The sequence below is a fragment of the Pseudorasbora parva genome, chromosome 18 (assembly GCF_024679245.1).
Source record: "Pseudorasbora parva isolate DD20220531a chromosome 18, ASM2467924v1, whole genome shotgun sequence".
In the NCBI taxonomy this organism is placed as follows: Eukaryota; Metazoa; Chordata; class Actinopteri; order Cypriniformes; family Gobionidae; genus Pseudorasbora; species Pseudorasbora parva.
Genome location: NC_090189.1, coordinates 9,096,773 through 9,121,229, shown reverse-complemented (window position 1 = coordinate 9,121,229; position 24,457 = coordinate 9,096,773). Strand labels below are relative to the sequence as shown.

The 24,457-nt window shown below is 38.5% G+C and overlaps 1 protein-coding gene across 1 annotated transcript in view; it reads right to left on the bottom strand.

The window, feature by feature from the left end:
• Nucleotides 1-24,457, bottom strand: part of ap3b1a (adaptor related protein complex 3 subunit beta 1a) — a 71,576-nt gene that overhangs the window by 6,806 nt on the left and 40,313 nt on the right. The window contains exons 22-26 of the mRNA XM_067423243.1: nucleotides 23,303-23,406; nucleotides 10,965-11,193; nucleotides 9,339-9,423; nucleotides 4,922-5,019; nucleotides 829-967 (exon numbers count right to left, since the gene is read on the bottom strand). Coding sequence (XP_067279344.1) covers nucleotides 829-967; nucleotides 4,922-5,019; nucleotides 9,339-9,423; nucleotides 10,965-11,193; nucleotides 23,303-23,406 — 655 coding nt within the window. The remainder of the gene's footprint in view (nucleotides 1-828; nucleotides 968-4,921; nucleotides 5,020-9,338; nucleotides 9,424-10,964; nucleotides 11,194-23,302; nucleotides 23,407-24,457) is intronic.

Genomic DNA, 24,457 nt, shown 5'->3' with positions numbered 1-24,457 from the left:
GAAAATCTCAGGAACACGTTTGTTAGTGTAAATGTCTAAAGGTTTAGAGGAAGGATAAAGGAGTTTTTTTTCAGTATGTCTGTTAAGAAACCATCGTGTGATTGATGACACGCTCTCATTTGCCCGATTGCGTATTCTAAATGAAATATAGGCCTTTTCCACAGACCTGCAGGCATTGATTTCCACTCAGCCTGTGTGCTGTGTGTCCTTGTGAGGAAGATTTTAATGCTTCTCAAGGTGCTTTCATATTTGCTCATATTTTATAATTAAATTACCCTACATCAGACCGACCCAAAGTCCAGACCAAACGTCGCTTTGTTTGTGTGCATATACGAGACGGAGACAAATAAGTTTGTCCGTGTGTCAGCAAGATGGCCTGTGTGTGTTAGTACACATATGAAAGTTTTGCCTGCTACAGTCCTTTACAAAGTCAGAAAGACGTCCTATGGTAATTACTCTGAAAATCTCTGCTATAATTTTTTGGAAGATAGAAGCATCGCCATGCTATCGCTACAACTATAACCCTTAGAAACACTGCAAACTGCACTTTAAGAGAAAAAATAGAATTGACTTTATACATAAACCACTTTTCCTTATAATGACCTTCCCAAAAGTAGGTTTTGCCAGTTTGATGCAGCTTCTAGAGACATTTTTCAACAGAAATGTCCTCAAAGTAAAGCTAGATGAGACATAAGCACACAAATTCAAGTCCTGGAGAGAAGATAAATCTATTAAACCAATATAAAAATACAGGGCATTGAAAAAATAAAATACAACAGGCATATTAAGAATTATTTTTGCGAAACAGGACATTTTCTTTACGTTTACCTGTGTATGTTCTCTTGACTGGATGGAATCACGCCGAGGTTGGCGGCAGACACCACATTTCTGTTTACTGATTGGCTGGAGATGTTCTCTGGTGCCATGGTTATTGTTGCCGATGACTCGTTCATGCCCACCAGTTTACCTGAGCAGACACATAAACATTCGTTTTACACTTTCTAGCCTCTACAGAGGTACTCAGAAATAGTCCGCAATTCATACCATTTTTAATATTATTTTGTTCTGTAAATTGTTCTGGGAGCATAAGTCGGACTCTAAATTGCAAGAGCCATATGCAAGTTACCTGCATATATTTGTTGAATATAACAGCAGATGCTTGTTTATGATGAAGTTAAGAGATGAAAAATTAAGCCTTGAACGGAATAGTTTACAAAAAGAAAAAGTTAATTCTGTCAGTTTGCTCCAACACACACACACGCACACACAAATCAGAAGGATTTTTTTTTAATGTTATTGAAGAAAGAATAAAAATGAAATTTGGTCAGTCTACTACAAACTTTTACAACCTTCTTCCATGAAATGCAGTAGAAGTTGTGACTGTCCATATTTTTTCCACACACATTCAAAAGTTTAGGGTCAGAAGGATTTTGTTTAAAGTTATTGAAGAAAAAAAAACTTAAATTCTGCCAGTTCACTCAAATTCTGTATTTCATAGAAGGTCATACAGGTTTGGTTGTGATTATCCATCATTTTTCATACTTTTTAAACACACACACACACACACACACACACACACACACACACACACACACACACACACACACACACACACACACACACACACACACACACACACACACACACACACACACACACACACACACACACACACACACACACACACACACACACACACACACACAGGTCAGGAGTTTTTTTCTTGTTATTGAAAAAATTCCCTCATGCCAAAATATATTTTCCATCAAAACTATAGTGAAGCAGTAATATTGTGAAATATTATTTATTTACAGCTATTAATACAGTCTTCAGTGTCACATAATCCTTCAGAAATTATTCTAATATGCTGATTTGCAGCTCAAGAAACATTTTTACTATCAATATTTGCTTTTATTTGTGGAACTGTGATGTTTTCCCCCAGCATTATTTGTTGAACAAAAAGTTCAAAAGAACAGCCTTTATTTGAAATAGAAATCTTTTTATAACATTATAAACGTCTTAACTGTCATTTTTGATCAATTTAATGCATCCTTGACGAATAAAAGTACTAAAACAACATAATGAGTAAAAAATGTGTATGACCTATCCTTTTAAAAAATCTAAAGGGAACACTTCCAGAAACAACATCTGCCTAAAGCTTTTAGAAAACTCTGATTATTGGAAAGAAACATCTAGCATGCATACATGTGCATTATTTCATATTTAACGAATGACTAGCACCGAACGAAAGGTACAGGGGTTAAAACAATCTCGGCCTTCGCAATGAACATGTTATATTTGTGGGCCGCGTCCGACCACTAGACTTGATTAAAACTAACACGAGCGGAGAAACACGCTGTCCGTGCAGAACATTAGCCAGAGACGGCGTGAATAAGCCTCGTCGAGCGGTAACAAGCGCATAAAAGCAGCACGCCGTTGCTTCTCCAGGGAAACAGGCTCGGACAATACAGCTTAATGCATCCAAACTGGACTAAATGAAAATGTTGTGTTTTACTTAAAAAACACAGGCAGACAGGGTGCTTTTCTTTCTGAAAGGCACAAACTACAACCCACTTCAGCTTGGCTTTCAAACGGTGTGAATGAGAGAGTGCACAGTGATACATGCAAACACACACACACACACACACGTACTCGCTCGTTCAGGGGGCAAGGTTTTTGAGAGTGCTCATTTAAAGTCTTAAATCTGTCCATTAGGCTCTATTGTAGAGAAAATGTGGAGTAAATGAATATAGCGTGGCTTATGCTAAAAGCCTTTGCCACAGCAACCAATTAAGAATAAATGATTGGCTATAAAAAGCGCCTTACTTCCTGTTCCTCGTCTGTAAATAGTGAGGCGGGAAGCACTCTCTTCGCTCATTAAAATGTGCGCGCACGCGTGTCGACCTGAGTGAAGGTATAGGCGGCTCTCTAAAAAGACAAGGCAGGAATCCATTGAGCGTAAATGAAAAATCAAACCCGCCGTTTCTTTCGAAGAGCGTCTGCTTCATTATGTCGGCCTAATGTTGGGCCGTAAAGCAGAGAGAGGTATTCGAACGGGCCAGGTGTGTGTATTTGTGTGTGTGTGTGTGTGTGTGTGTGTGTGTGTTCCCAAATGGCATCCGAACAAACCAGATGCATGCTAAACCAAGCTTTTCTCTTCTTGGCTTCCATTTATTTGCTTTTCCCATGCCTGTGGTTGGTTTTATTAGCTGGAACGGTTTGTTGCCCAAAGGAAGGAGGAACAAATTTGATCAGCAGAAAGTTAAAGTTAAAGTATATTTTCTGCACCACTAACATAACAAAAAACATAATAATAATAATGACTGTTTTCAAACAGGTGTCCCAGGACCTAGTCTGTCATTGGTCAGACAAACAGATAGCCCCGCCCAAAATGTACATGATCTGTTTTAAAATGTTAAAATGGGGGGGGAAAAACTGGCTTTGGACAGTTCAGATAAATGTATTCACATCAATTAGTTTACAGTATAATAGTGCTTAAACATTTAGGACCCCCGGGTTCCTGCGGAGGACAGGTTACGTGTCAGGTCTAGATCTCAGTGGACAACTTGTGTCTGCCTTCAGTGGAGATGCTAGCGGCGTACATGTTAAGTATATGTGTGTCAGATTTGCCTGTCTGAGCTTTCTGCAACAGCGGTTACATTCAGAAGGACAGTTCGAAGAGCAGCGACAGTATTACATGAGAGATTGTGTGTGTGTGTGTGTGTGTGTGTGTGTGTGTGTGTGTGTGTGTGTGTGTTTGAATAACCAAATTTAAATGTAAAGAGCTGCTTTATTTGACTGAGTTTTTCGGCAGTGCACGCCTGTCACCAGCACTCAGCCTGTTCATCAACTAAACACTGCACACATCCAAAGTGGTGTGTGGGGGTCTCTGGTTTTCCCAACATGTTTGGGCACAGCAGCTCTGGGTGTGTGTGCATATGAAATTTTCATATGCACACACATCCTGTTCAGAAGACATACTGTTTAGGCTGGGTGACATTAATTTTTATGATATATTCACAATTATATAAAAGTTAAGTAACAACATGAATTTTTCAATGACTTCATGCCTTTTTTATTTGCCCATATTCAGTCATGTCTGCTGCGGTTTATCTGTGAACAGTATCCGTTAGGACTTTAAGTCCAAAAGTGCACATATTTGGTGAAATATTGATTTATTCTCACGTTTGCAAACTGTTGCATCATACGGAATACAATTTCTATTAATCTGAAGAGTTAAAACAGCACACACAGCTCTGTCTGTCTCTCCTGTTCCGGGTTTTGCTTGCGTTATGATCTCAGTTTTTTTTTAAGAAAGACTTACGGTAATAATAGGTGGATTAACAACTCTGGTGAAAGTGGTATGCGTGGGCAAGCAATGTAATACCAGGAATAAAGGCTAATAATAGATGAATAAAAACAAAAGAAAAATGAAGATTTAGTCTCATACTGGCAGAGGTGCTAACATTTGTGAAAAGAGAACAATAGAATTGTGAACAGGCAGTTCTCCACACCAGACATTAGAGTACAGGGGAGTTATACGGGTCGTAAATAATTTAATTAGAATTTTTTTAGCCTTCTCTAAAAACACACGACATGGTCTTAAAAAAGTTTCATAAAATGCATATAGATTTTTATAGATATATTAGATTATAGATAGATTAGATTTTAAATGAAGCATGACCACACTTGTTGCTTCACTTTAATTGTGGTTATAAGTTGTACCACATCCACATAATCTTCTTAATCATTTAATAATTCATTCTTAAAATAACCCAGCCCTGAGTAGTATGGTGTTTGAAAGGGGTCTGCAGATGTTTTTTAGAGACAGTGCTGTATTTTTGAGGTGTTCAAGTGTTATTTTTATGTTTTTACAGCAGCGGTGTTGTGTTGTGTAAGTGCTAAGAGGTGTTTGTATTACCCTGCTCTTTGGTGAAGTCTGCTTCACTCATTGTGATGGGCAGCAGCAGCTCTCCTACCGCAGGCTGGATGGACACGCTGAATTCATCTTCTTTAGTACTGAAGGAGGAGAGAACAGAACCATCAGGTCACTATACACCTGTCCATCTTTTCCTGTGTTTCCCTTCTATATACAAAATACTGTTCAAAAGTTTGTGCTCAGTAAGAGAGCTTTAAAAATTATTAATTCACAGGGATGCATTAATTAAAAATTACAGTATAAACTCCTACAGTGTTACAAAGACGTTATTTACAGGGGGGCAAAAAAGTATTTAGTCAGCCACCAATTGTGCAAGTTCGCCCACATAAAAGAAGGAGAGACGTGTCATTTTTATCATAGGTACACTTCAAAATTCAGAAAATCACATTTCTGAAAAGTCTGATTTTTAAATAATTTATTAGCAAATTATGGTGGAAAATAAGTATTTGGTCAATAACAAAAGTTAATCTCAATACTTTGTTTTATACCCTTTGTTGGTAATGACAGAGGTCAAATGGTTTCTGTAAGTCGCCAAAAGGTTTTTACACACTGTTGCTGGTAGTTTGGCCCATTCCTCCATGCATCATTTGACCATATGTAATTCTCCAAATCCTGTTCTGGATCATCCAAATGCTCTCTAGCAAACTTCAGACGGGACCAGACATGTACTAGCTTAAGCAGGGGGGCACTGCAGGATTTGAGTCATAGAGAGTCGTAGTGCGTTACTGATGGTAGCCTTTGTTACTTTGGTCCCAGCTCTCTGCAGGTCATTCACTAGGTCTTCACACCAAGCTGCTTACCTATTGCAGATTCAGTCTTCCCAGCCTGGTTGCAGGTCTACAATTTTGTTTCTGGTGTCCTTTGAGAGCTCTTTGGTCTTGACCATAGTGGAGTTTGGAGTCTGACTGTTACAGGTGTCTTTTATATGGATAACAAGTTCAAACAGGTGCCATTAATAAAGGTAACAAATGGAGGACAGAGGAGCCTCTTAGAGAAGAAGTTACAGGTCTGTGAGAGCAAGAAATCTTGCTTTTTGTAGATGACCAAATACTTATTTTCCACCATAATTTGCAAATAAATTATTTAAAAATCAGACAATGCACTATTGAACTTGCACAATTGGTGGGTGACTAAATACTTTTTTGCCCCACTGTTTAAAAAATGCTGACTATTTAATAAAATCCTGAAAAAATTGCATCATGTTTTCCAGAGAAAACAGGAAACCAATAAACTGTAATAATACATATTATATATATATATTTTTTTTGATCAGATAAATGCAGCCTTGGTGAGCATTAGAGACTACTTAAAAAAAATGAAATTTATATCATACCAACCCTTGACTTTTTAATGGTAGTACAGATATTCTCTTTGGTGCAATATAAAGTATTTCACCAAATACAATTGTATTTATGGTATTTATGTCCATTGCATGTCTTCTTCAGCTCAGTAACAAGAAAATAATACCATAAATATGTACAAAGAATATAAATAGGGTCAATTTAGGGTAAAATAAGGAATATATATGATAAAGCAGTAAAACATTTTAGGTAAGTTTTAATAATTGTTCACAGTTTTTAAACAAGTAACAACATTTTATATCCATGAGAGAGACTGAAACCCAATCTATTTTGTTTTTGGTTCCCCTTCTCATCCCAAAAGAGTAAAAGAATAAAGTTATTGATTGTAAGGTTTGCCAATTTACTTTGTAAGTAGCCAATTAGCTGAGAAACAGAACTGTTATTACGATCCCACTGGATCAATCATCACTGATCCACAGATAGAGAGAACCAAAAGACAGATAGACAGAAAGAAAGAGAGTGAGGAGGATGAAAGTCATTTCTATTTTCATATTCATACTGATTAGCATCCTCACTGTCTGTGGCCTATTGGAGGAAAGAAGACTGTCAGGAACTCAGATTAAGACCAAAATCTGACATTTAAGTCCTATCATGAAGAGCAGCAGGCTGGGAAATAGGAAGCCAATAAAGAGTGAATCCAGGAGCGGTAGAACAGGGTAACCACGGAGATTCGATGATGAGGGGAAACAGACTAGAAAAAGATTCAGAGTCCAAATAAGCGGGCTAGGGATCAACGTGCAAAGTAAATCCAGGTATTTCTTTCTAATAAGCCATAATCTCTTGACGTAGTGGTGATAGAGGGACAGAATCCCTCCTTAAACCATCTCCATGAGCTCGGCTTTCATCCAGGGCCACAGACACACGTGCGGGCCTGACCTGCGCCCACTCGTCTCCATGTCATTGAACTCACATTGGCTCCATTAGCACACATAATCTACCGGTCTCTTGCTCGCTCCCTCTCTTCGGCTCGGCTGTTTATGGTGATGTTATTCACGCCTGGCTATTTCACTGTATCGATCACAAAAGCCTCCGGCGTAATCGAAAAAAGAAAAAACAATTACAAGCTTTGTGGAGAAGTGTAATCACTCCAAATTAGATTATTAAAAAAATGTAATGCATATTATTACCATTCACACAATTCGGTAATAATTTATTTTTTAAAAACGTATTGAAAAAGGGAACAATTAATTTTGTCTTATTTTGCCCTGTGTAAGGATAATGAACAAGAGTAATTTAATCTGTATAACGACATGTCAGCGCCATCATAATGTGCACACATTGAGAGTGTATATTAATGTTTTTTGCTGAATGTTGTTTTTTAAGGAAAGCAAACAGCATCATGCATCATTCTCAGGCGTGTCAGAGCTACCTGATCTAAGGGTTTCAGTTCTACTAAAGCAGATGGACTCAAGGTAGAGATAAAAACTGTAAGCAATTGAATGATTCTGGTTCCTCTTAATGATGTATATGATGTGCTGTATAGGGTATGAGGCATGTACAGTGGGAACAGAAAGTATTCAGACCCCCCTTCAATTTTTTACTCTTCGTTATATTGCAGCCATTTGCTAAAATCATTTAAGTTCATTTTTTTTCTCATTAATGTACACACAGCACCCCATTTTGACAGAAAAACACAGAATTGCTGACATTTTTACAGATTTATTAAATAAGACTGAAATACTGAAAAACTGAAATATTACATGGTCCTAAGTATTCAGACCCTTTGCTCAGTATTAAGTAGAAGCACCTTTTTGCTCTAATAAAGCCAAGAGTCTTTTGGGGGTTTTCAAACCTGAATTTGGGGATCCTCTGCCATTCCTCCTTGCAGATCATCTCAATTTCTGTCAGGTTGGATGGTAAACGTTGGTGGACAGCCATTTTCAGGTATCTCCAGAGATGCTCGATTGGCTTCAGTGATGAGTCGGGGTCACTGAAGAACAGTCACAGAGTTGTTGTGAAGCCACTCCTTAGTTATTTTAGCTGTGTGCTTAGGGTCATTGTCTTGTTGGAAGGTGAACCTTCAGCCCAGTCTGAGGTCTTGAGCACTCTGGAGAAGGTTTTCGTCCAGTATATCCCTGTACTTGGCCGCATTCATCTTTCCCTCAATTGCAACCAGTTGTCCTGTCCCTGCAGCTGAAAAACACCCCCACAGCATGATGCTGCCACCACCATGCTTGACTGTTGGGACTGTATTGGACAGGTGATGAGCAGAGCCTGGTTTTCTCCGCACATACAGTTTAGAATTAATGCCAAAAAGATCTATCTTGGTCTCATCAGATCAGAGAATCTTATTTCTCCCCAACTGGGAGTTCTTCATGTGTTTTTAACAAATTCCATGCAGACTTTCATGTGCCTTGCACTGAGAAGAGGCTTCAGTCAGGCCATACAGCCCTGACTGGTGGAGGGCTGCAGTGATGTTTGACTTTCTACAACTTTCTCCCGACTGCATCTCTGGAGCTCAGCCACAGTGATATTTGGGTTCTTCTTTACGTCTCTCACCAAGGCTCTTCTCCCCGGATAGCTCAGTTTGCCCGGACGGTGATCCCTGGTCATCCCAAATGTCTTCTATTCAAGGATTATGGAGGCCACTGTGCTATTAGTTTTTTTTTTTTGTAACATTGGCCAGATCTGTGCCTTGCCGCAATTCTGTCTCTGAGCTCTTCAGGCAGTTCCTTTGACCTCCTGATTCTACTTTGCTCTGACATGCACTGTGAGCTGTAAGGTCTTGTACAGACAGCTGTGTGGCTTTCCTAATAAAGTCCAATCAATATAATCAAACACAGCTGGACTCAAATGAAGGTGAAGAACCATCAAAAGGATGATCAGAAGAAATGGACAGCACCTGAGTTAAATATATGAGTGTCACAGCAAAGGGCCTGAATACTTAGGACCATGTGATATTTCAGTTTGTCTTTTTTAATAAATCTGCAAAAATGTCAACAATTCTGTTTTTCGGTCAATATTGGGTGCTGTGTGTACATTACACACAAAAAAATACTTTCCGTAACCACTGTATGTAGTATGCAGTGGACTTTTACCAAAGCTGGAAGTGTGCAGCTTGTGTGGAGTCATTGAAGTCCACACCCATGGACACCGATACTGACGCCTGCGGCTCCAACCGCTCTGAAGAGGGAGAGAAACATCTGTTAGCATGATCTCTGAAGAATCAAACCATAAGACCTATCTAATTCTGCAGAAATATACAAAAATAAAAGCTATGTTTACGGAAGGAAGGAAGGAAGGAAGGAAGGAAGGAAGGAAGGAAGGAAGGAAGGAAGGAAGGAAGGAAGGAAGGAAGGAAGGAAGGAAGGAAGGAAGGAAGGAAGGAAGGAAGGAAGGAAGGAAGGAAGGAAGGAAGGAAGGGAGGAAGGGAGGGAGGAAGGAAGGAAGGAAGGAAGGAAGGAAGGAAGGAAGGAAGGAAGGAAGGAAGGAAGGAAGGAAGGAAGGAAGGAAGGAAGGAAGGAAGGAAGGAAGGACAGACTTGGTCTAGAGTTGAATGTGAAAGTGTCGCACAGAAAGAAGCTCGATCTGTTCGCCTCTCTTCTCAGCCATGAAATTCATCTTTGTGATGCTTTACCAACACAAGCATGATTCAATTTATGTTCTAAAACCCAACACTGCCCTGTGAATGACTAAGAACTGTTTTGTGACAGAGAAAGAAACAGTGAGAACAGGGAATGTGAGTGTGTGTTTGTGTGTGTCTGATGAGAGGACTTCTGCTAATCGATACACAGGCTGAAATCATATCAGCTGGACTAATACAGGCTGAAGGAGGGAGAAGGAGGAACACGTGAATGTGTGTGTATGTGTGTGTGTGTGTGTCCTTGTTTATATAACATTGTGGGGACCACTAAAAGGCTTCATAAGGCAATCATACAGGATGAGTTTTTTTGAGAAAGTAAAAATGCAGAATGTTTCCTGTGATGGGTAGGTTTAGGGGCAGGGGCAGTGTAAGGGGATAGAATGTACAGTATGTATGGTATAAAAAAATTGTATCTATGGACAGTCCCCACAAAGATAGTGAACCAGATGTGTGTGTGTGTGTGTGTGTGTGTGTGTGTGTGTGTGTGTGTGTGTGTGTGTGTGTGTGTGTGTGTGTGTGTGTGTGTGTGTGTGAGCCTGTTTATGTGGTTTATGAGGACACAAATTTGTATAACTACATGGGTATTACACTGGTATTACCCTATAAATGTGGTTTATGAGGACATATCAAATGTCCTCATAATTCAAATGGCCTTAAAAACATACTAAATGATGTTTTTTTGAAAAAGTAAAAATGCAGAATGTTTCCTGTGATGGGTAGGTTTAGGGGCAGGGGCAGTGTAAGGGGATAGCAAATACGGTTTGTACAGTATAAAAACCATTACGCCTATGGAGAGTCCCTGTAAACCACATAGACCAACATGTGTGTGTGTGTGTGTGTGTGTGTGTGTGTCGGAGAAATCTGTTAACATTCACCAAACATAAGACATGACATAGGATGGCTTTCCAGATTTCTTGAAAGTGTAGATGTTTGTGATTAGTAACTGATTTAAAGTTTAGATGACAATTACAGAAAAAAGGATTAAACTAAAGGTTGATGAGAGGGCCCAGAGAAGAGAATAAAAAAAGAGAAAAATAAAAAGAAGATGAGCCCTTGGCATTACTTGAGGAGTTGAGCTCACCTATAGCGCTGAAGCGGTGGATGTTCTGTCCGGAGGAACTCTTCTCAGAGATGTGGATGTTCTCGAGGACTTGCTCACTGTTGTTGCTCAGTGTCAGCTGCAGGGATACCATGCTGTTGCCATAGATACAGGGCTGCCGGGTGAAGCGGTACTGGGCGGAAAGACCTTTACCCGTCATCCTGTGGAGCAGCTCATGGGAGGTTTCCGGCACAAACACAGGAGAACTCGCCTGCAGGGAGACGCGTACATGCCAAGGAACGGCGTCAAACTTGACAACAAACAGTAATTAGAAATGGAAAGAACAATATGTATCAAAAATAAATTTGGCCATTATGATCAGCAACAGTGACTTCCGGATCATTTGTGGTGGTAAATAAGTAATAATAAACACTTTAGTGTTAAACAGGTTGATCTGACTCTTTATTAACTCTTAATTGACATGTAACTCCGACGAATGGAAGATGTAAGGAGTGTTTGTGAAAATGTGTATGAAAACAGTCATTATTTTTTAACTTGGTCAAAAACTTTAAGACATAAAACATGCACGACATGGAAAAAAGGAGAGGTACAGTATATAAAGAAATTATCTCGCACACACACAAATTGAGCCTATTTCTTATTAAATAACCTTTCTAAGGCACATTTTAAATATTCATCTTGATGTAAAATCTCTGAGACAGATAAAGATGAAAGAGAGGCATAGGGCCATTTACATTATAAACAAATTAGGGAAACCTTAGTAAAACGCCTATAGAACATTAGAGTAACACTTAGTCGCTTTCCAAAAACTCTCTTGATCCAGTTATCACCATAATTGTATAAGCTATAATCAGAGCTTTCATTATCAATATCAAACTAATTAGGTTGCTTAACTATACTGGAATCAGTTAGTTATACAAAATATTTTTCCAAATCAACAGTTTTTTATGCAAGTTTAGAAAAGTTATCCTCACTTTCTACTGCACATTTTAACGTTTTCATATATTACAATTTAAAATGTTTTCTTTTTGAATATATGTTAAAATGTAATTTATTCATCATTATGCATCATTCCTCCAGTCTTCGGTGTCACATGATCCTTCAGAAATCATTCTAATATGATGATCTGCTGCTCAAGAAACATTATGATTATTCAGTAAAGAAAAAAACGAATATTTGTGGAGGCCATTTCTTTATTTCTTCGAAATATTTACTACCGCTTTATTAATCAATGTAATTTTTGCTGAATAAAAGTATTCGTTTCTTTGAAAAACTTTGGAATGGCAATGTATAACCATAATATCCGCTCTAAGCTATAATCATCCGCAATTGTATCATCAAAAAAAGTCTCTATTAGTGAATCTATCATAGACATTCACACATTACAATAGTTTGCTTTAAAAAAAAAATACTGTAATGTCCCAAAGAGGAGAAAGGCCAGTCGTCATGCCTGAATTGCGTCCTGTGACACTGGCTTCCATCGATATGACGAGTGTGGAAAGACCACTGACGTCTCAATGCATTACCCCTGACTCTCTGGATTCTCTCTACCTTGTGTGACAGCAGAACAGATCGGCGGCTGATGGCAGTTTTCTGGCTCTACACAGCACTCCTGAACACCTGGACAGGGATGACATTTTTGCTTGCAATTTATTTATTGGCTGCGGCTCGGTCTTCAACACCAGCAATTGCTCTGAGCTATGGATTCCATCTGCAACCCTACACTGGAGTTCTTTCATAGAGCAATGAGGGATGTTATAAAAGCTAAAAATAGTGCATTGGAAACAAACTAAAAATGTGTAATGATAAATTGCAATATATATGTGTGTGTGTGTGTGTGTGTGTGTGTGTGTGTGTGTGTAAGTGTGTAGAATTCTGACCCTCAAAGACCTGTTAGTCTGCCTTTAAAATGTCCACCTCCACTCCATTTATTATCCTAAATAAGATGCACCTGTTTGAGGTCATTAGCTGCATAAAGACTTCGACCTCCCCATACAATCAGTAAATATCCAACTACTAACATGGCCAAGACCAAAGAGCTGTCCAAAGACACTAGAGACAAAATTGTACACCTCCACAAGGCTGGAAAGGGCTACGGGGAAATTGCCTCAGCTTGGTGAAAAAAGGTCCACTGTTGGAGCAATCATTAGAAAATGGAAGAAGCTAAACATGACTGTCAGTCTGCCTCGGACTGGGGCTCCATGCAAGATCTCACCTCGTGGGGTCTCAATGATCCTAAGAAAGGTGAGAAATCAGCCCAGAACTACACGGGAGGAGCAGGTCAATGACCTGAAAGAGTTGGGACCACCATTTCCAAGGTTACTGTTGGCAATACATTAAGACGTCATGGTTTGAAATCATGCCTGGCACGGAAGGTTCCCCTGCTTAAACCATCACATGTCCAGGCCCATTTTAAGTTTGCCAATGACCATTTGGATGATCCAGAGGAGTACTGGGAGAAAGTCATGTGGTCAGATGAGACCAAAATATAACTTTTTGGTCATAATTCCACTAAACGTGTTTGGAGGAAGAAGAATGATGAGTACCATCCCAAGAACACCATCCCTACTGTAAAGCATACGGTGGCAGCATCATGCTTTGGGGGTGTTTTTCTGCACATGGGACAGGGCAACTGCATTGTATTAAGGAGAGGATAACCAGGGCCATGTATTGCAAGATTTTGGGGAACAACCTTCTTCCCTCAGTTAGGGCATTTAAGATGGGTCGAGGCTGGGTCTTCCAACATGACAATGACCTGAAGCACACAGCCAGGATAACCAAGGAGTGGCTCTGTAAGAAGAATATTAAGGTTCCGGCGTGGACTAGCCAGTCTCCAGACTTAAACCCAATAGAGAATCTTTGGAGGGAGCTCAAACTCCGTGTTTCTCAGCGACAGGCCAGAAACCTGACTGATCTAGAGAAGATCTGTGTGGAGGAGTGGGCCAAAATCCCTCCTGCAGTGTGTGCAAACCTGGTGAAAAACTACAGGAAACGTCTGACCTCTGTAATTGTAAACAAAGGCTACTGTACCAAATATTAACATTGATACTATACTACATTCAGTTATAAACAGTTATATATACACACATTTTAATTTTGCATAGAAATTCTGGAAAACTGATTTAAATATGGTAAAATGTGTTAAATTGAGCTAAAAATACTACTATATACTCATATTAACAGCTGAAAATTGTATATAATATTGTAGCTTGATAAATTATATGCATATTATTATTCAATTACACTATATATAATATATATTATACATTAACTGTTAATATAATTATAATAAAATGTCATATTTATATTAATTACAAAATATAATATTTTGATATTTAAATATTAATATTAAATGTAGATCCGTTTTTTTTTTTTGATATACATTTAAATACATATTAATTGATTTATTATTTAATATACAATTATTTATCAAAATATTTAATAAAGAAACAAACTATGGTGGGTAATATGAAGATATGAGTGAATGAGTCTCGTTCAAATTCTGCTGAAATTTGCTGAGCTTCTGTAAAGGCCTCCACATCACCTAAAATTACCATGACGGGTGGCGCAACAGAAACTAGACAAACCAAAATAAAATTGGTTTGAAAACCTGACAGTACGAATGAGTTGGTTTATCTGAAACAATAGCGTTACTTGAGCCCGGCAGTGAAGTTGAAAGCACCTTTAAACGAGCCATATCCTTTTGTAAGCTTCCAACTAAAACACACATGCATTCACACACCATAAATTTACAGCCATGCTTTTGGAGGTGTCAAGCCGGTCTGTGTTGATAAAAGTAGTCATAATGTTTACAGCATCAGATTTACCACACAGAAATACGCAGGTTGTGTTGTGTCCACCATTTCATGATAACCGCTCCTGTCAGTGTCCTCAAGGACTGGACGAGCCAATATACAACACATCGCTTATGATCACCAATATAACACACACGTCCTATAAAGTGGTCAACTCCGCTGGGCGGTGGAAGAGTAAATAACCGAAAGAAAAGAGTAACCTTGACCGCACCGTCTCGCACACACGCTCGGACATGTCTCCTGTGTGAAGGGGAGCTTGATTGAGGGGCTCTATTATGGATGAGCTTAAAGGAAACCTCAGTGATGGATGACAACTCGCTCTAGTCACCTTCACATATCCCAGCATCCTCTCTGTCCAGCTGCCACCCAATTCTGCTGACAGATGCAAAACACATCCGCCAGCCGGGATAAAGAGGGAGCGAGAGAAAGAAAGCAGAGGAGGGAAAAGAAGGATGAACGGAGGACATACAGCAGAGAGAATTAAAAATCTATTTTCTATTTCTGTTTGAAATCTAATACATTTGTTTATGAGATTGTCTGCAAGAGTAAAATGTCATTTGGTGAAATGGCGAGGTGTGCGAGCTTAAGCATTGATCCTGTCAAATGTTAAAAGTCATAGTGATTAATACTGAAGGCTGTAAAATAAACGTAAAGGAATATGAGCAAGCTTCATTTGTGTAGCAAAACTCAGAATGACAACGCGTACAAAGATGCAAGCGAGATTTGAAAAAACAAAGTACAAAGAGTACAAAGTACAATGAGTTGAAAAAGCGTGTGTGTGTGTGTGTGTGTGTGGGGGGGGGGGGGGTTCTACTGATACAAAGCCATAATGCTAATCACTGAAGTAACCCTTTAAAATGTAAGCGAGTGTATATGGCAGCATTATCATATACGTGTAAAGAATTGAAGTCTGTCATGTAAAACTAAATCTTATTGATGCAGTCTGCTATTTTTTTCTATCCGTTAACATTACACCTGATCGGAGGCATTTAGTTTATACGTAGATTTAGGCTTCAACTAAATTTAATGGTGCAATGCAAAAATATTTTGTAGTGCATAAATTGTAACTCAGTGCCCATTTACATCAAAAATAGGCTAATTGTAACTTGCGCACAACTGGTGCAACCAGCCCCAGGATACTGCAGGTCAGAAAAGCTATCCGTTCATTATAGCCAGGGATCTTTTATGTTTAATCTATTAATTTTTCCTATGTACCGGTCTATGTTTTTTCAATTAAAGTGCACAGTGAGCTCATGCTGGCATCAATTATTTCATATTCGCTCCCAGCTGTATATGGAGTTGACCTAACCTTTGCAGCTATAACAGCTTCAACTCTTCTGGAAAGGCTTTCCACAAGGTTTAGGAGTGTGTTTGTGAGAATTTTTGACCATTCTTCTAGAAGCGCATTTGTGAGGTCAAGCACTGATGTTGGACACAAAGGCCTGGCTTACACCGTTGGCTTGTTCTCCTGGCAAAATCCAAAACCCATATTCGTTCATCGGATTGCCAGACAGAGAAGTGTGATTGGTCACTCCAGAGAACACGTCTCCACTGCTCTAGAGTCCAGTGGCGTGCTTTACACCACCGCATCCAACGTTTTGCATGGCACTAGGTGATGTACGGCTTGGGTGATGTTAGGTGATGCAAGGCAGCTGCTCTGCCATGGAAACCCATTCCATGAAGCTCTCTACACACTGTTCTTGAGATAATCTGAAGGCCACACAAAGTTTGGAGGTCTGTAACTATTGACCTATGACTCTACAGAAAGTTGGCGACTTCTGCACTCTGTGCACCTCAGCATGTGCTGACCCCATGCTGTGATTTTACGTGGCCTACCACTTCATGACTGAGTTGCTGTCATTTCCAATTACTTCCACTTTGTTATAATACCACTAACAGTTGACCGTGGAATATAGTAGTGAGGAAATATCACAAATGGACTGCACAGGTGGCAACCTATCACGGTACCACGATTGAAGTCACTGAGCTCCTGAGAGCGACCCATTCTTTCACAAATGTTTGTAGAAGTGACTGCATGACTAGGTGCTTGATTTTATACACCTGTGGTGATGGAAGTGATTGGAACACCTGAATTTAATGATTTGGAGGGGTGTCCCAAAACGTTTTGCCAATATAGTGTCTGTGATTGGCTACAATGAGTAACACTTCAAAACCATGCTGTAAATAGATGTCTTTGATGCACTTTACCGTGTGTTAAGCATCTCAGGGTTGCTTGCTTTACAGTAAATATTGCAAACTCCATCTCTGCATGTGCTTAACATTCATTTGGGAATAGGGCTGCACAACATATAGTTTTAGCACTGATAACGCAAGATGTGCAATGTCAAATATAGGGATTGTAGTTGATCCACAATCTGTACAGACCAGCTGCTCCCCGATCAGAATGTATGCAATTTGTGGATTAGTTGCAGTTAAACCGTCATAGAGTGAAAGTTTATCAGATGCATGTGATTGTCTTGTCAATTTAAACATCAAGCGCAAGAAAACTGGAACTTGCATGCACACACAGCCACGCAAACCGCACGTGAACACCAAATTCAGTTCTCTTTCTCGTCTATTTGTGCTTGAAAGGACATGTGAGAAAAGTAAGTCAAAATGCCCACCTCAGCGAGTTTCTTCATAAACGCAGTCGCTTTGTAAACGGATGCACATCATTCTATTTGATCCGCGCAGTCGTCTTAAAGTGACAGCAGCCTAATATACCAGCAGCGGTTTGTGTCACCAATGTTAAACAACCAAAGAGAAAGAGAAAAATCAATTTTGTAGCTTTAACAAAGATAAATTGTATTAATTAATTATTTTAATGTATACAGTGAAGACTATGCAGTATTTTACATTTGATTATTCGGTTTTTATACCTGAATACTGTTAGATTTACCTGAAAAGCAAAGCAATTGTATTTTTTGTATTTGTTCTATTGTATTTATCCATTAATGTAATTTGTTTATTATTTTATAGGCAGATGCACTACCCTACAAAATCAAAAAACTAAATAAATAAACTAAATATTGCAATGTCATTATTATTATTATTTGTTATATTTAATGTTTCCTTAAAAACACCAGAGTGAATGTGGACTGAGACACTTTCACAACTAAAGAGAGGTCAGTTTAATAGTAACATAAGAGATGCTGTTATTGTTTTTGTTGATATTTTGAATTCGTTTTTATGTTTGTATTTCGGTTTCATTGTAATTTTTGTTTTGTGTTACTAGTTACATTTTTTACAGATATATAGTTTGTATTTAGATTTTATTCATTTTATTTCAGTTTTAGCTATTTTAGTAAATATTTAAAACTATTGAAAATGAGAGATGATGCCTTGGAACAAGATGATTTTTTAAAAATATTTTATTTCATGTCTGTTAAAGTTTATTTTACTTAATTTTAAGTTTAAGTTTTTTGTTTTTAGTGTATTGAGTCTTTAAATTCTCGGTCAATGTAAATGCAAAGGCTTTTTTATTTTATTCAGTACAATTTGGGTCACTGAAAAGGCATGGGAACTTATTTTTGCTCTCAAAGTGCATCAGATTGATGCATTTAACTTTAAATATACAAACAAAAAACAATCCCATGGGACCATGTCCCTGGATCCCCCTAGAAAATCGGAGGTTCACCCAACCAAAGTCTCAAAATCCTGTGTAAAATACTGAACAGTGTACTGTAAACACACAATCAAATCAAAACGGTCTTATTGTGCACGACAAACGATGCTAAAATGTGGAAGCACATGTGATTGACAGCACGAGTCGGAGTCTCCACGTGCGTTTCTACCTTGCTGCTGAGTCATAATGAGGACGGCACTGAGCGTGCTCCGAGAAGAACGGGGTCACCGCAGCAACGCCGGCCGGCTGATGGGCACCAAATGAACAAATTATGACGCGGCCCCCGGATTGTGATGGGGTCAAATGCCCCCCACCCCGCGCTCAGCCCGCGCTCGCCCTCATTCGCCCCCCGCTCGCCCTACACTGACAGTTCAATTTCCCTCCAACGCCCCGCGTTCGGCCCCCATTCGCCCTGCGCTAATTATGAATGAAAAGTTATCAGCCGGCTCCCCTGGCGTGCGCTTAAACAGTATTTCAGAGCAGATCCGCACGTCAAAATGTTATTAGAAACGGGAGGAGCCGAGGCAGATAGTTCGCACACTGACCCCGGATCGGCTAAATACCGCCGCTAACCATCCCAGAATGCATCGGAGTGTCTCTCTATTTCACACACCGTTATTTCATCTGTACCCGGGCCTGCCAAAGTCACACGCACACACGCAGCAGTTATATGAATATATTTTCATACATCTGCATGCACGCGGCTAAGAAAGACCAGCTGTGTGACGTGACACACCATAATAAATGACCACGTTTGAATGCATGTATGTGCGAGCGAGAGAGATGAGGTTTATCCACCGTGACTAAGATTATAGCGGCCTGTAATGTATTTATGCATAGCATTGACTTTAAATAAGCCCTTTCTCTTTCTCTCAATCTCACCCTTTATTTCAGCTCTGATTAGCCTGCCCGCCGAGGCTCGTGGGTAGTATTCTAATGACCTGTGCCTAACAGCTTCTAGCTGCGCAGCGGCCCGGTCCTGACGAGCCTGTCAATCAAAGCACCCGCCCAACGCGCTGATACAGGGCGCCGGGGCAACCCTGCAGTGATGGACAGGAGGAGAATAGGAATTCTGACAGATGGAAGTTTAAAAGTTTTCTCGGATGCCGGGATATCAAGGGTCTTGTGTTATCAGTAATCATAGTTCAACAACAGCGCTGTCGGTTTTCATAGTTTAACAGCATGTTCGTATACTGAAAGTAATAATTGAGTATGACCTTTGCGTGCTTTTTAGTGACATTTAGAATTGTCTAATACAAGTAGAATGTTAATAATATCAGAAAACAGCACAGGAAATTGGGAGACCATGAACAAACTTATCTAGAAATTGTAATATATGATACAATACCATTTAAAGTAGGGCAGTAAGTGATTAATCGCATCCAAAATAAATGTTGTGTTTACATACAATAGTACTGTGTATAATTATTATGCATTTGTAAATACACACACATGCAGGAATATATTTAAAAACAATGTTATATTTCTATATAAAATATAAATATTTCTATATATATTTCTTAAATATATACATGTATGATTGTGCATTCAAATACACATCATAATTATACAGTACACACACATATATTATATAAACACAAACTTTTATTTTTGATCCGATAAATTAAGATTAATCGTTTACAACCCTTATTTAAAGGGTTAGTTCACCCAAAAATGAAATTGATGTCATTAACTCCTCACCCTAATGTCGTTCCTCAGCCGTAAGACCTCCGTTCATCTTCAGAACACAGTTTAAGATATTTTATATTTAGTCTGAGAGCGTATGGAAGTGTATGCACACTATACTGTCCATGTCCAGAAAGGGAATAAAAACATCATCAAAGTAGTCCATATGTGACATCAGTTAGTTCATTAGAATCTCTTGAAGCAGCGAAAATACATTTTGGTCCAAAAATAACACAAAAACTACGACTTTATTCAGCATTGTCTTCTCTTCCAGGTTTGTTTTTGAAACATCAAATGAAGATTCAAACGTTTATGAATCAGCGGATTGATTCATGATTCAGATCGCGTGTCAAACCGCCAAACTGCTGAAATCACATGACATTGGTGATCCGAATCATGAATCAATACGCTGATTCGTAAACGTTTGAATCTTTATTTGAGGAGTGAAAACTGAGTTCTGAAGATGAATGGAGGTCTTACGGGTGTGGAACAACATTAGGGTGAGTCATTAATGACATCAATTTCCTTTTTTGGGTGAACTAACCCTTTAAAGTCACAAATTGTGATGTACACGGAACTAAAAATCCGTTTGAATGAAATTAATAGAAAACTTACTTAACACAATATTATTATAATTCTAATTCTAATAAGGATCTGTGTGTTCAAATAGTTTTAAAACCCCAAATTTTGGCATTAGTCTTGTTTCAAATTCCGTCTTAACTGGTTTTAAAACAATCCAAACTGCATAATTTCTCTAAAGAACAAATTTACAGAAAAAAAATGCTATACTATCTCTTAAATATTTCCATATATAAAATACATTTTAAGCTCTTTAAGGGCATGCGTCTCTAAGTCTGTCTGTAATGTTTTCTTTTAAATGAGCATTTTTTTATCAGGTTCATATGGTTAGGTTCAGTAATTTCCCTTTAATGGCAATCAAAAGATTATTAGTCAGTTACTAAAATGCCAATAATTTTAAAAATGTCACAAGTCAATTAATTGGTATTTAACCAATTAGTCTTTTGCTACACTTACAATGTGTGTGTGTGTTTTTGTTTTTTTTTGCCAAAACTTTTAAGTCCGCCACTTTGGACAACAAGACAAACCGCTGAAAAATCACTAATGCAACTGGAAACATTGCAAATGATGAAAGCAGAATTAAAAATGTAACAATGAAGAAACTGATCCACACAGTAAAGGGGAGCTGTGATGCAAGTGACTTTCACTTCTGTTTCTTTCTGAGTTTTACAGCAGAACAAGGAATACAGCTGTGGTTACTTGCTAGTCGCAAAGTCATTGCAACTGTAACGATGGATAAAACATGACATGCAACTCAGCAATTGAAAGCCGGCTCATATGCACACGTCATTCGTCTTACAATCATATGATATGATTTGTAGAATCTGATTGGTTTCTGTGGACTTAGAGGCTTTTACTGTCAAAGGCATTGGCATTTAACAGTTTCTGCCAACAAACCGGTATTTCTGAATAAGCTGACACGTAGCGGATTGGAAGCGAAAATATTTGATGAACGTATACTATGTGCCGAAGAGCATTCGCTTAATATCATTAACTTTATAATAATTTTGTTGACGGATGTGGGATTTGGCGGCTTCTGCACCTGAACTCTTCATGTTTTACTGAAAATTACACTTTTCATGGAAATCTCCAATTCATTCTTATGGAATGATCTGCAAAGCTTATCTGAGGTAGCCACAGTAACAAAGGAGGGCAGAACGTAGCGGTGTTATTTGACAAGTTTGTCTTTAAGATTTTGAAACCTGTGCACTTTTGCTATTCTGCCATCAGCCAGTTCTGAAAATCTCAAGCTAGTTGATCTGAACCACTTTACATAATAATTACTTCAGGTCTACTAATATGTTTAGACAAGTGGCTATTTTTGTTAGAACTGAAAAAAATAAAGTGGACTAACTATCAAAAGTTGGGCGGTCAGTACATTTATATATGACATTATAAGAAATAAATATTTGTATTCAGCAAGGATGCATTGATCAAAAGACAATAAATGCTCTTATAATGTTTCAAATAAATACTCTTTTTAACTTGGAAAAGAAAATACAGTTTTTAACATGGATAATAACATTAAATGTTTCTTAAAAAGAAAATCAGCATATTAGAATGATTTCTGAAGGATCATGTGAGACTGGAGACTGGAGGAATGATGCTGACAATTCAGCTTTGATCACTGAATTAAATTGCACTTTAAAATCTATTTAAATAGTTATTTTAAATACTAATAAAAGATAGTTTATATAAGTATTATGTCAAAAAAGTAGACTTGTTAAATAGAGACTTCTTTCAAAAACTGTAAAAAGAAATACTACCAACCTAAAACTTTTAAATGCTAGTATAGCAAGCAGTATTGCATCTGAAATGCCAGCGCTCGTTAGCATTTATTAACTTTATCTATATTCATTAAATTTTTATTTCTATATTTATATGCATGTAAAAATACATTAAAATGTATTAAAAAATACATTAAATTGCATACACATCACTGTGTATGCATAAAGTTAGTGATGTCTGTCTGAACGTACGAAAATGTAAAAAACAACACAAAATAGCACAAACAATAAGATCAAGGTCCAGATCCCACTAAGAATCTTTTGGTTGAAATATGACAGCAGTGCCGGTCTATAAACACGCGTATAGACTGTGTGTGTTATTGTCGGGAGGTGTCTGTGGGCCGCTGGGATATTACAGTTCATGTGTCAATCCTAAAAGAGAAAGACACAGATAGTATTTGAGAAGAAATGACCACACATGCTTCATTCATCTCTTAGTGACATCTCTCCCTCCCTCTCGCTCTCTTGACATCCCTCTCTCCCTGACACAGGACTCTCACGGGAGAGGAAGGAGCCTTCATACTGCAAAAGGTCAACAATCACATACGCTGACAACACACACATACTGGACACACACTGGTGGAGAAGAAAGAGGGAAGGCGATGAAAAACCGATCTATAACACAAAAGGACAAAGAAACAAAGAACATACAAGACATCTAGAGGGGCACAAATAAAAGACTGGAGAGGAAATGACAAGTCAGTCGGACATTAACGCAATATAAACCCCGAACAGAATGAATATACAGTTAAATGTACACTTTAGCTGTCTTTTCATACTTATAACTCAATGACTAGAGAGTCAGAGACTCAGAGAGCTGCTGAACACCAACACATATAATCAGAAAAAGGGCAAACACACACATACCTGTAAGGCTGATGCGGTGGGTGAGATTGAGAGTCCCTGCAGGTCAGACAGTAGACTAGGAGACAGGATGGAGCTCTTGGGTGTCGTCACCGGCGCTGGCGAGACTGCAGATATAACAACAGAATTTAAACTAGGGGCCTTATAATACATCGGGTGCAATGTGGCACCAGACACAATGCAAAAGTGTTCTTTGCTAGCTTTAGCTAGCTCGACGCAATTATCATTTTCACGTCCAGCGTCACGTTGTTTAAAAAGCAAATGCACTCGCACCCATCTGTTCGCCCATGGGCGTGCTGACGCCCATGCTGGGCTGAAAACGAGGCGTGTTCAGGTGTATTGTTGCGCACTATGCTAAGGGAACTTAAAATGGACTGCGCCATTGTCCAGCAAAAACCTCTAAAGTCAATAGCCCAGTACTTTTTTTGCTATTTAAAGGGCGCGTTAGTAATATGCGCCTATAGGTAGGTCCACAACGCGTGTGCAGTCTGCTTATTACACGCACGGTGTGTAATTATTCAATAAAATTATTAAAAGATTGCAAACAAAGTTTCGAACGGTTATTAATCAGCGTATCGATTCATGATTCCGATCGCGTGTCAAACCGCTGAAATCACGTGACATTGGCGAATCTTTGTTTTTGAAATAGGCCCATCACTATAAGTCATTATTTCGTTGTTTTTTTTGTGTGCAAAAAAACTATTTTCCTCACTTCATAAAATGATTGTAGAGCCACTGTACAGTCCCTGACAAAAGTCTTGTCGCTTATCTATTTTCTAGAAATACCTGATATTAACCTGACTTTTAATTAATTCATTGGTGTTAGAAATAGCTCATATGAAAAGCTAAAACCCTCCCAAATGATGTTTAATGCACTGAAATAAATAATTTTCACAGAAAAAATATTCATCATTTAATAAAGACAGAAAGGTCAAATTTTGGCAAGACAAAAGTTTTGCCGCCTATACAGAAATTGAACAAATTTACTGCAAATACAAAAATATGTCAGCAAATTAAGTTGTGGTGCTGTGAGATCCAAATTTAATATCTTGTATGACTTCCATGAGCTTGAAGGACTGCATCCATGCGGTTTGACAAGGATTCATACAATTTATTGATGAAGTCATCAGGAATAGCTAAGAAAGCAGTCTTGCATGC